The 13,956-nt window shown below is 35.2% G+C and overlaps 1 protein-coding gene across 1 annotated transcript; it reads left to right on the top strand.

The window, feature by feature from the left end:
• Positions 1-4,982: 4,982 nt before the first annotated feature.
• LOC120353588 lies at positions 4,983-13,428 on the top strand. Its single transcript, XM_039437924.1, has 6 exons — positions 4,983-5,203; positions 6,398-7,112; positions 9,301-9,397; positions 11,714-11,860; positions 12,168-12,323; positions 12,736-13,428. The coding sequence occupies exons 1-6, from the start codon at positions 4,987-4,989 to the stop codon at positions 12,811-12,813; spliced, it is 1,410 nt and encodes a 469-aa protein (XP_039293858.1). The 5' UTR covers positions 4,983-4,986; the 3' UTR covers positions 12,814-13,428.
• Positions 13,429-13,956: the final 528 nt, after the last annotated feature.

Below are 13,956 nucleotides of genomic sequence, written 5' to 3'. Positions count from 1 at the left end.
CACACTCTGCTCTAAGGCGGTTCAGAGTTTTCCATTTACTGTACGGTAGCTCTGCTCCTGCTGGCAGTTGCTCCCTCAGCACTGAGTCAGTGGCATCTGCACCCTCATGCCAGAGTCGAATTCTTTCTTGTGGTGCTGAGGAGCCCAGCTCCTGTGTCTCTGTTAGAAAGCTGCGACGGGACTTCAAACGGTGAATTGCAGGGGTATGGCCAAACATTGGATGCCTTTCATCATTAGCTTGGCGAGTTCGCTCGGCCCTACCTGCTATCTCTCTCCGGATTGATGGAGGGGCTATCCCACTCAGTTGGTAGAGGTAGTGAGTTTTAGTTGGTTTTAGGCAGCCAGTCACAATCCGGCAGCTTTCGTTGAGAGCCACGTCTACCTTCTTAGCATGGGCTGAGCGACCCCACACAGGACAAGCATATTCACCAGTGGAGAAACACAGGGCTAAGGCTGTTGTTCGCAGGGTGTGAGCATCAGCACCCCAGGCAGACCCAACCAGCTTGCGTAAGAGTGCATTTCTGGAGTTGACCTTCTTTTTCGTTTTTTCACAGTGAGCTTTGAATGTCAGGCTTCTGTCCAATTGAACACCAAGATAAGTTGGGTTTGCCACATGTGTCAGCTGCTGGCCAGACCAAAAGATTTTAAGCTCCCTTTGGGCTTCTTTGTTTCTGAGGTGGAAAGCACTTACTACAGTCTTTGTTGTGTTCACCTTCAGGAGATTTGCTTTGTAGTATTTGACTAACTCTGGAATGAAACTATTCAGCTTGTCTTCGACTTCTTTAAAGGTGTTTCCTTTGGCTGCTACTGCCAGGTCATCAGCATAAATGAAATGTTTTGTGCTGTCTCCAATAGGTTGGTCATTCACAAAAACATTGAAAAGGGCAGGAGCCAGGACACTTCCTTGTGGTAGTCCATTCTTTTGTTTGTACCACTTGCTACAATTGTTCTTTATATGGACTTGGAAACGTCTATCAGTGAGCATCAAGCGGATAACCTTTATCAAACTGTAATCGTATGTCACATTATATAGTTTGTGAAGGAGTTGTCTATGATTAATTGTGTCGTACGCTGCTGACAGATCAACCAGAACCATGCCACTAACCTTCTTCTCCTGGAAACCATCCTCAATGTATTTAGTCAGGTTTAGTACTTGGCCTGTACATGATTTTCCTGGGCGGAAACCAGCTTGTTGAGGGATTAATTTGCTCTCTATAAGAGAAGATATTCTATTGAGGATAACTCTCTCGAAAAGTTTATACAAATTGGACAGAAGTGAGATTGGTCGATAGGATTTTGGGCACTCAGGGTCCTTTCCAGGTTTGCAAACTGCAATGACTTTTGATTTCTTCCAAATTGCAGGTATGCGCTCTTGGACTATGACGTTATTGAATAAGTCTGTGATCCACATCTTTGCTGCAGGGCCAAGGTGGAGGAGTTGCTCATTAAACACCTCATCTATGCCTGGAGACTTGCGAGGCATCAGTAATCTTAATGCAGATTCAATTTCATCTACTCTCAGTGGGACCTGGAAGATGTTGGTTTCTCTATTATGACATCTTATGATTTTCTTCTGCCTGATTCTATTCACAGGTTTACCATTCTCAATCAACACGTGAGCCACTTGCTTAGGAGAAACATTTGTATGGAGGCTTTTTGGTTGACTCTCACAGTTCAGCTTCCTAATGAGTTGCCAAGCTTTGTAGCTATTCCTCTTCATGTCCACTCCCTCAAGCGTCTTGCACCAAGTTTGCCTTCTGCAGTCTGCAATCCTTGAGTTTAGCTCTTCTCCTAGTTTGTGAGTGTTGTCTGAGAAAGGGTTAGTATTGAAGGAGTCCATATAATTATTGTACAGTTGCTGAAGATCATCAGAGAATCCTGGAATATAGTTTTGTCTACAACCACGGGGTATGCTGCTATAAGATGTAGTTTTTAGTAGATTCAAGAAACTCCCATATTCTGCTGGATGTGGTTGGATATTTGCTATGCCTTTTTCCATCTGGGCTGTGAAAGAGTTCCAGTTTGCTTTTTTGAAGTTGAATCTTCGTTTCAAGGGAACCTTTCTCACCCTGATTGATGGGACCACCTCCAGGATAAGAGGTCTGTGTTGGGTGTTTGGAATAGCATCTAAGATATTCTTATCACATGAAGCTCTGAATTTCTCTGTAACGAAAATATTGTCTGGGTTAGTTCCCGACCTCCACCTTTTGCTATTGAAGGATGTGCTTTGTTTAGGGTCAAATAGAAGAGAAAGGCCGTTATTCATTGCCCAGTGTTCCACTCTCTCGCCATCTGCGTTTGTTACTGGGTAACCCCATTTCTCACTATGGCTATTGAAGTCTCCCACTACAATTTTACACTCCTTGTTGTTGAAATTTTGGGTGCTGCTGAAGTCAAAGTCGACTCCTGGAGGTTTATACACTGATGTGACTGTGCAGTTAGATAGTTCCAATGTGATTATTTCAATGTTATTATTATTTGTTGCGTATGAGGATATCACTTTCAAGTCATTTCTGACAAAAATACAGCTACCGTATTGCCTGTGAGGGATCTCTGAAACCAGTTCCATGCCATGTATATTGGGTCTGCTTTGAGCATCAGTTCTATGTGTCTCTTGTAGGCACAGCACATCACATCGACGTGTCTTACAAATATTACTAAGTATGTCTTCCTTAATACGAGATAAGCCTTCAATATTGATTGAGATTGTCACAAGGGGTGGCCCTGACAAGGGCCGTTTAGAGGCATATATTCTTGTATCACCTGTATTGGCTGCATTTTGTTCTCCAACTGCTAATATAAAACTTTGGTGAAACTCTTTGAGAGCGCGAAGAGTATCCATTTTCGAAATCATGTCGTATGCAGTTGGTCCAGGGGCACCACGTGGAGGAACAGCCTTACCCCCTGTTTCTGGTGAATTTGGGCTTAAGTCTTAGCAATCATAATATTTTCCAGTGGAATAAGCACATCAAAGACGTATCAAATCAGATAAAGTACTATCATTAAACAATTGGAAAACCAGTAATATTGACAATTATTGAAATACGTCTATCATAGTCAGGTTACGTCTTCAATAATAATACTTCTATGAAACGAGCACTTTTGAAACAAGTTAAACAACAATGAAAAGGTAATCAGTGTTTGCAAAGAAGACAAAGTTTGCTTTGTGCAGAAATAGAAATGGTTAAAATAGGTATCCACAGAATTTACGACCAGTCTGGTCATTCTATGGAGAGATCCACTTTATACTGTCAGAATTTCTTATAAATAACATTTTCAACACCTCTTCTCCTCATTTGACCAATGCTGACAGTTCAAATTTGATTACACTATAGAGAAGTATAAAGTACAAGAAGTTTTACTTAATTAGCTTTCAGCAATATCGACTTGCTCTGACTAACTTTCAACTTCACTAACTAAATGTCAACCTCATCTGACGAACTAATAAAACTAACAACTCGCTTAGTTTGTTTGTTTAGCTTGTAAGTCGAGTTTGTTCTAACTTGGGGGTCGCGAATTAGTGCATAACTAAATAACTCGCGAATCGATTTTGCGTTGATGAGAACACTGAGACAAGTGTCTCGTTCATTCTTTCTTGTGGCATTCTCACAACTCACAACTGATCAGACCTTCTGAAACGGATCACAAGTTGGACACTGATCACTTCAAGCAAGTTCAGGTGAGAAATATGTAACACTCATTATTTTAATCTGAAATTATTCAAATTCCATTCATCAGGATTTTAGAGACAGCTAATCAATCAATCAATCAGCAGCAAAATTGGATGAATAGAGTTTTTAAGATAATAGATTTTAACAGTGAATCACAGCAGTATACAAATACATAATTGATAATTCAGTAAATGCTTACACCCAATTTCAGCAATAATTGCTACCTGAAATTACTTATTTGTCATAGCATCAATTTACTTCCATCCATTTCTTACAAAAAAATATTAAAGAAGTGAGAATAAGAACTACAGTTTTGAAGAGAAGTTAGGATACGATAAAGATGAGATATGAATTGAATAATCAGGGGTGCTCACGGGGCACCCCCGCCCACCGACTTGGTTGAAACTCTTCTGGTGTGGAGTGGATGAGATTTGAGATCAGAGGGTCAAAAAGGTCAGCAGTGTTTAGAATGACTATTGACGACATTTCTTGGGTTTCCAATTCAGGGGAAGAAGTGGAGGAGTAATAGCTGATTTTCTTGTAATTCCAGGGAGGGGGGTGCGTTCATTAGCTTGGGGGTGGGAGCCCCTGGAATAATAATTCTGAAATTTTCATCAACCCCTTATCTTTGACAAATACAAATTATCCATGTTATAGAGATTTTATTATTGTAATCAATAATAGGATGAGACTCATGAGACAATGATGTGTAGTGGGATGGTGTAATAGTGTAATGGGAGAGTGTAATAGTGTAATGGGATAGTGTAATAGTGTAATGGGATAGTGTAATAGTGTAATGGGATAGTGTAATAGTGTAATGGGATAGATATGTTAATAAGTTTGTGAAACTTATCGATTTGTAAAGGGATGATTACATTACGAAAGTTATAGGAATAATTATCTGTCAAATAACTTCAAGCTCTTAATCCAATTCAAATCTATACTAGTCTATGTAATCTTGATATTGAATTACAAGCGATATAGTTATTATACAATAATAAATAGCTAATAATAATTACATGAAGAATACACTGCAGTGATTTGAGTTGATTCAATTATACAAAAAATACATTACTACAGTATCCTTATTCAATATTGATAATCCTATTTACTCATGTAACCTTTTATTATCACAGGAATATCATTCACCACTATGAAAGCAAAAATCAGAGAGAACAAAATCAACTTATCTCTGTTGAAAATGTCTGGATTCTGGCAGATCCTCTCCAAAGACAACTACTTTTGGGTAGTCATACATGCTCTACCCATGTCCTACTTCATACTATACATGCAAATCGTACAGTTGGTACGACTGATGATCATGATTGACGATTTGAAACTGGAGGAATTCGTGGAGAGACTCGTGTGTATCGCGTCCTACACTGACGGATCGGTCAAGGTAATCTATTTCCTCGTCAATAGGAGGCTGGCTAAACATCTTGCAAATGTTTTTCGAGAAGACTTTTTGCTGTGTTCGAATTTCCAGATTGATCCGAGGACACTGCGACGCGGAAAGGAGCTGAGTAAACTAGGTAATAACCTCCAATTCTCATTAAATAATATGTAGTTTCAATAATAAACATTTGGTAGGGATTTCTGTGTCATGGGCTTTCCATACTATTTTGAAAGTCTTTGTTGTGACCAAATTTCTAAAAACTAAGAGAGTACTCGGTCGCGGAGGAAAGCAAATTTAATTAGGATTGGATATCAAATTTCTACTGTCTCATTTCGAGGCTTTTCTATGATAATCATCTGAATTTCTAAGCTTGAATATGAAAACTAGTCTTGATGAGAACTTCTTTTCGATGTTTATGTGAGAAAAGTAATTTATCTCCAAAATCCATTGCTCGTCAATTGCTCTCTCTGATGTTATTTTCCTGGATGACAGTTGAAACGAATTAATAATTTGTGATAGGTGGAAGAACAAACCTGGACTTCATAATATGATGTGTTGAGATGGGCAAGTTGCATGGCAATGATGGAATGACTGTAAAAAAAGTACCTCTCCAGGTTCTTCACGTCTTCACAGCAATATTTTCATTGCACCTTGTTCAACTAAAACAAGAAGAATGAAAAGTTGGAGTGATCTCTTCCAGGATGGCATTAGCTCAATCTCTATAAAGGCAGTCATTGCTTTAGGATCTTGAATGAGAAATTTTCTCCACCCCATACAAGATAAATCAGTTATTCTCTCAAAGTTTCCTCATTCATTTATACTGATCTTGTGTAAAATTGTATAAAATGGAGTAGTTCACATGCTACACCATTCAACTAAATGTTGATTGATTCAACAATTAACCTATAATTTCAAAACATATAATGCAGTGTATTAAGAAAAATGTTTTTTTTTTCGCTTACAGCTAGAAGGATCCAATGCAACTCAACTTAAAAGGAAAGCAGTGAAGGAGCTACAGAGAGAAGTAGGGTGTTTTATATATTGGAGCTTAGAGGAATACTCAACAGCGAAATAGAGTTAATCTGTAATCTAGTTTTTACATGTCATATGCCGATATTGTTTTTTATTATTTAAAATTGTCCTAAGTTTTTTATGGATTTTTAAATGTTTTTTTACGATAAATGATGTATGCCATTGTTTTTTGTCATCTTTGTGAATGCCTATCACTTTCTTGTACCTCACCTACTTGACAAGATCCATGTATATTTTATTGTTGTATATTTTTAACTATTCTATTGTAACTTTTAATGAGACATATTTTGATCTGCAGCTTGTACGTTGCTATGGATCCTAATCTCGAGCACATCACTAGTCTGGATCGTGACTCCCCTCATCCAATGCCACCTCTTCCAGCGCTGTGTCTACCTGAGAGTGATACCCACCTGGTTCCCCTTCGACCAATCACAGGGCTTCAAAAATGTTCTGGCCTACTGCCTAGATAGCGCGAATGTCTTCTATAACGCACTAATCCTATTCACAGGTAACGCATGGATGTTGACTCTGATTATAATGGTGTGTGCACAAATGAATCTGCTCAAAGATGCCATCGCAAATATAAGGGTGATTGCTGAAAAACAAGTTGATTATGATAGAAACAATAGGAGAAATGCGAGCAACATTGGAAACTATAAGGGAAGTAATTGGAAATGTGTTAGGAATTGTTTGAACAATGGGAAAAGTAATGAAAGCTATGCAAACAATATAACAAACGATAAAAGTAATGATGCAGATCATGTCAGTAATAACGAAAAATATGACAAAAATGGAGCTAATCATGGGAGTTATTATAGTGAATATTCAAGCAATGATGGATCATATTCAAATAGAAATAAAAATTATAAAGAAGAAATAAGCAGATCACAGTACACAAAGAGTTTATTGAGAGAAGAACATAAAGGGGAAAATCTGGATCTAGATAAAGATGTGAGGAATAAAATGGACAAAATTCTCAAAGTATGTTTGAATGATCATCAGAAGATGTTAAGGTGAGATATAATTTCTATTTTTCATCTATTGTTTATTGTGATGAACATGAATATGTAGAATAGGCTACTTTTCTAAAGTTATCTCCATACTCCACATTTCAAACATAACGAAAAACTGTATGATTATCAATTTAATATAGGGTTTCACTTACAGGGTTTCACATAGGTTGAGGGGTGGAGAGGAATGAAAAATCTTAACTCTGCCTAATAAAGAATTTTGTCATTCTCATTTCATTTTCATTTTTACTTATACCCCTCCATTGGCAATATCGAATGTCTGGAATTGAAATGTGATGAATTAGAAGTGGCATGCTAACTCAAAAAGTTCATCATATTCATATTTGAACAATCCTATGATTTCAAAGGAGAATGGATTCTTTGATAACATTGACATAGTTTATTGGAGTTGAATAATTATTATATGAGAAAAGTGAATACAATAATAATTATATGTATAATATATATTAAATATATTCATAGTTAATATGGAATAAAAATTATTATTGACTAGCAGGTAAGAAGTGCTCCGCAAAGGGCTATTTTAAAACTTTACAAACTGAAAACTTGACGTTATGAAATCTTGGAAAATTGAAAATAGGCCTATAACCATCCTCGGTTGATTAAGAATCGTTATGTAAAATTTTAAGTTAATTCCAGTAGTTCAGACATGATGATATGTCAAACATAATAATTTTCCTAACCCGTGTACGGGGAAAAAGCCAGTTCAGGTTAGATCAGGGGTCTCCAACCTTTTTTATCCAAGGGCCAAATTGTTAATTCTTGGGAGACTTGAAGGGCCAATAACAAGGATGTACGCGGAATTTTACTTGTGGGGACACACACGACGGGGGATTTTGGGAGTGTAAAATTATATATTTCCATTAAAATAATATGAGGAGTTTTAAGTGGGTTTGATTAAAACACAGGAAGAAACGAACCAATTCATTTAACTTTAATACAAAGTCCAATCTATTGAGTGAAAAAGGTCATAAGAAAACTTGACAATGCATGAATTTAGCAAGTTAGACAAAATAATAACTTTTTCAATAGTAATAAGACAGCTTGACAATATACGGATTTACAAATAGTTACCAAGCTAAAAGAAAACACTTATTTTTAGTGAGAAGATTGCATTTGTTTTCCACTTGAAATGTCCGCCCATTTACGATCAAACTTTGTGATTCCGATCATTGAAATTGATTTCAAACTCTCGGCGGGCCGGACAAAATCTATCCGCGGGCCTGATGTGGCCCGCGGGCCGTAGGTTGGAGAGCCCTGGTATAGATAATGGGAGTTAGCGAACGAAAGAGCTAATCAAGTTATCTGGCAGGAATGCTCTAATTTCTCTTGCCGATTCATCCCTGAATCGAAGATGAAGGTTCCTAGATAATAAAGGAACTTTTCTGGAAATTATTGATGAAAAGTAACTGAAAAACATGCAAGAAAAACAGTGAACTAAATGAACTGAGGTTCCGTTTTAAAAGCCTGTATCAATTGAGCTCTCTACTTGTTACGATTAGGGTGCAAATTATTGCACAGCTGTTATCCGCTTGCTCTTGACCTACTTTTTTAAAGTTCAACTTACCGAGTAGACCTACTGTACCTCTACTGTCTCTAACTAACAACCCCTAGTTTTCATAATTTTCTATACTAGCAGCCTGTTGAACAGGAAAACCTAATATTCGGTGAATGAACGAGGGGTGTGCTAATGTGGAGTATACTAATGTAATGTATAATGTATTATCTATCAGACTACAGTTACGATATAAACAGTAACTGCATATCAGACAACCCCTCCTCATAAATTCCATGGCTTTCTTAACACATTGAACACGAACATCAATTTAAATGTGTGTGATTAAAATTTATGGATATCGGATTTGATTATGAAGAAATAATCGATTTCATATCAGAATTTATTGTCACTTGAACAAAAATAATGTTATAAGAAACATTACAAAGTAAGGAATTATTTCTAACAGCATTTTCAAATTGGTTCAGTAAGTTGGTCAGATTCACAGTGAGAAATAAGTGCAAGAGCAATCAGTTCAAAGAGTAAAGAAGGAATAGATTTTCTTTCTTCTATAATAATTGTTGAAAATAATAATGATTAGATAAGTAATTATTGATATATTAGCTTATTACTAATCATGTAATCGATCATTATTTTACAACTCTTTATTTCCAGGACAATTGGATTAATGGAGAAGTTACTCTCCCCTGTCAATCTCTTCCAAATGATAGTCAGCTCCATAATGGTCTGCAGCACTGTGTTTGTAATGATTGTAAGTTGGAATTATAATCTTTTTATCACAATAATTAGGTTATCATTACCACTGAAATCATAATTATTATCATTTATAGCTGGTGATTTAATTGAAATAATAGCTATTACAATTATTGTAATAAATCCTATTATATTAAGCGAGCAATTTCTGTATTTTTATATGTGGTTATTAATTTATATTTATATTTGGCTATTTATGTTCAACGGATCTCAAAAACGGCTCTAACGATATTCACAAAATTTGGAACATAGTTTGTTCATGATATAAAAATTCGATTGCACTAGGTCTCATTCCTGGAAAAACTCGCTGAAGGACATTAGAAGGATAACAATTATTCATCCTTGAAAAACAGATGATAATTTCGTCGTCTGTCGATAACAGAAGATGTGAGTACCTGTGTGGGAGAGAGACAGAACTATTTCCAGCTGTGTAATCAATCAGCGAGAAATTCTATCTAGCTGGACAATTTAATCGACCTGATCAACATAATCTGATTTGTTGACATGACATGATAATCCTCCTAAACTAGAATATATCATAATTTCAAAAGTTGATAATTATTTGACAATTCTAAGTGATTAGTGAGTGTTATTTTGTTATTCAATTTGGTTTGTAAATAATCTAAATTAGAACTTTTTTGTTTTCAAATGTTTGAACTGAAAATTGAACCTGAATTGAAGTGTATGGAACATAACCTACTTTCTGGACTATTTATAGTGTATAAATCAAAATTCGGGGAAGAAACAGTTTTGGGCTGTGCCTGTTAGTCCTTCCCAATCATTTTAAAGAATTGTGTTCGGTCTATCAACAGTCAGAAAATAAATAACGAGCGAAGCTCGGTGCCCCGATATTTAATATTGAAGGGCATTCTCCCCATACAACCAATCAACTGCTGCGATCTAGTGGCAGAACTCAGAAGCACTCATTTGGAACTTTCGACTAATCAGGAAAGAGTAGACGGAGCTTGAAAATGTTCGAAAGTGCTTGAAATTTAGAGTTCAGCTTTGAAAGGAAAATTTGTGTTTCATATTTAAACACAAAATCGACTATATCATAATTAAAGTAGCATATACTTGAGAAACTATCTCAAAGCTTAAAATCCAATTCTAGTATTCATATAGCCAGTTTAAAATCTTGAATGTACATTATTATACTCCATGCTTATCCAAAAATTAATGTTAGTAGTCTACTACTATTTGATAACTAAACTACTGTTTAATTGTTCGACTGTAAGCGTTGAAAAATATCGAACTAAATACTCTTGGATAGGCGATTATCTTAAAACAAATTCCAATTGACTTATTATAGACTAGCAGGCAACCCGTGCTCCGCAAGGGTCCAATAAACAGCTTGAAGAATTTAATATAGGCCTACCACTATCCTCGGTAAAAGAATCAATAAGTTAATCTGACCAGTAGTTCAGACGGGATGGATCATACGCCATTCGTGAATTTCCTATCCCGTACGTGTATAAGCCAATTCTTTTCTTTATTATATTATAGATTTCTGGTAAGTCTCATTTCAGATTAACTAGTAGTTCTGTGAACAGTAGACCTCGCGCAGTTATAACGACGTACCAAACCATAAGCACATCCACACTGATACACTAACTATTTATTTGATCAGATCATGCTTACACAAGATTTAATTATCATAATAACGCTTTCCGGAATTAAGCGCGAGAAAACCAGAAGACATTTAGGTACCCAGAAGAGCTGTTATAAGTTCGATGCATCCTATTTAATAGTGCATAAAAAATTGCATTCAATGAGGCATGCAATTTATAGTCTACACAGCTGCTAATTTTTTACCAAGTTACATTGAGATATTGAATTGCATGCGTCATGGCATGCAATTTATAGTCGACTCGACAGCTGATTTATGATGAATAATTCTATAGTCTGATTTTCACTCTAATATTGACGTATGAAGGAGGCTCCTTTTTCCTTTTATATTATCCTTGAAATGCAAAATTTCCAAAAACCTTGTATATACGTCGACGCGCGATTTAAAAAGGAACATACCTGTCAAATTTCATGAAAATCTATTACCGCGTTTCGCCATAAAGGCGCAACATATAAACATAATGATCATTTCAACATTCAAACATTTAAACATTAAGAGAAATGGCAAACCGTCGACATGAATCTTAGACCTCACTTCGCTCGGTCAATAATCTCGACTCGTCAGTAGACTAATATCATACTAGATGGTCTAGGATATTTTTGTGTTCTGTTTTCCAATTACTCAATGCTGGAGTTTTATTCATTCTCAATTCATGACATTATTTTCAATTTAATTATTCAATTCTAGTTACCTTTTGCTTTGAAGTCCAAGCGAGGTGACAACGGGGCTTTGGACAAAATGATGAAACATGGCATCAAATACAGCTTTTTCTGTGCCGATGCTATCATGGAATTGCTCATATTCAGTTTGAGTGGACTTATGATCAGTGAACAGGTAGGCTTCAACCTCAATTGGTTGAAAACGCATTAAGAATTTTTCCAACTTGAATAATTTGCATCTTCAATATAATTTTACATGTTATCATAAGTATCAATCGAGAGATCGAATCTTTTTTCAATTTCTGGGAAACACACTTTATTTACTTAAATGTTTTTGACCCAATTCATAATTTTATGAATTCGAGGCAAACATTCTCAAAATATTGCAGAAATGACTTCCCAGTTTTCAATCAACTACACCTTGATAGAGTTATTACCATTCCTAAGGTTCGAGTCTATTATATATTTTTGTTCTTTTATAGACGAAGAGTATGCATAGAGTTTTCTACAACAGTGACTGGCAGAACGCCTCTAGATCCTACAAGAAAAATGTACTTTTTGCAACTACTAGAGCTGCTGTACCTCTCACATTAACTGCTGGAAAGTTCTATGATGTAGACCTGCAATCTTTTGCTTCGGTGAGTGTAACTATTTGAAAATATCAGGCTTTTCAATTTTGTCAATTTGTTGGATTTTAGTAAAATGCTCCTTTTATCATGTTTTCAAGTAGCTTCAATCTAATATTTCTTATTTCTGTGCTCATATGAAAATATCTTTCAATCAATGAGAAATAATATTTATTCCTGTTTATGAGTGATGAGAATAATTATAATTTTCCAATTAGACTTTCCCTCATCAACTCATAACTCAGTAGGCCTAGGTCATTCATCTCTTGTATATCATTGTGAGTAACGTCTATAACTTATTAAAGATGACTCATATAAAAAAACAACTAATAGCCTAATATCAATTTCAACTTATCAAAATAATTCAGAGCTTATCATAAACACACTTTATCAATATTGAAACGAGTGTTTTGATTTATTACAGATTATGAAGATATCATATTCATGTTTGATGCTGTTGTACGGACTAGTATCAAAAAGGCAACTCGAGTTCCAAATGTGAAGCAACTGGAATTGAAAATACTTGTAGCCTATCTCTCACAACAAACTATTTATGAATTTAAGACAAATAATATTAAGTCATTTTGGAAAACTCGATGAACTGGTTATCTATCAATTTATCACTCTCAATATCGCACAGTTCTCAGTTCTCACAACCATTTGCTCAAATTTTACAATAGGTCAGTGAATGAGTGATTGTAATAATAACTTCATGCCTCACTTCAAGTCTATGAATATCTACCACACAATAATGTAGAGGAATATTCAATGAAGTGATATGAATAACGAAAAAGAAGATTCATTGATGGATGTGTAGACTAAATCATTGAAAAAGCAATTTTTGTGGACTAATACAAATAACTTTCAAAATCATACAAGAAAAATGTACTTTTTGCAATACGATCCGTGAAAATAGTAATGAATAATCATATTGAATGCCTACAGACGCTACTGCAGTTAAGTCATTAGATATTATATTATTGCACATATTAATTGACAACTATATATAATACACAGATTATCTCAGCATTGAATAATATCAATAATTATATATCAATGTAATATTTACTTCTTTCTTACACATAGTATATGCTATATAGAACTTCAGCTATATACATCCTTGTATCATGAATAGAAAGATTATAAATTTGATACGCCGATTACGGCTCTACATTTTATTTACCAATAAATTACTGAGTTTCAAAAATTAAAATAATGTTCATATTTGTCTCAATAATCAATTTGAATGGACTATAAACTTTTTATAGAAAATCCTTTCCAAATTTCTGCGAATAACCTATAAACGGTCCAAAAATTGTGTAATACCACGATGATGAAACGTGTGATTAATTCTTAAAATCAATTTTAATGATTTTAAGTAGAACTAATATTGTGATAAATAAGCCACAAGTATATCCACAAATATTTTTCGATTAAATATTGATGAGCCTCCAAATACCGCCATGGAAGAAGAGAGCAGAGCAGTGCAGAAAATTGGCTGAAAAAATGTCAAGGCTATCACTTTCAAATCTATTTACAATATTATCACTAATAAGTCTAACAAAATTCAATAAAATAAAATGTAGACAAAATTTAGAGATGCGAAATTACTGTGAAGGTCAAACATTTGCAGAAACTAACTTTT

This window comes from Nilaparvata lugens, chromosome 11, assembly GCF_014356525.2.
Source record: "Nilaparvata lugens isolate BPH chromosome 11, ASM1435652v1, whole genome shotgun sequence".
Lineage (NCBI taxonomy): Eukaryota > Metazoa > Arthropoda > Insecta > Hemiptera > Delphacidae > Nilaparvata > Nilaparvata lugens.
This window is presented reverse-complemented; position numbering and strand designations above follow the sequence as displayed.

Coding starts and splice junctions, on each gene's coding strand:
- LOC120353588 (XM_039437924.1), top strand. CDS start 4,987: ATGATCATGATTGACGATTTGAAACTGGAGGAATTCGTGGAGAGACTC. Junction 7,113..9,300: donor GATCATCAGAAGATGTTAAG/GTGAGATATAAT, acceptor CTTTATTTCCAG/GACAATTGGATTAATGGAGA. Junction 9,398..11,713: donor GCACTGTGTTTGTAATGATT/GTAAGTTGGAAT, acceptor ATTCAATTCTAG/TTACCTTTTGCTTTGAAGTC.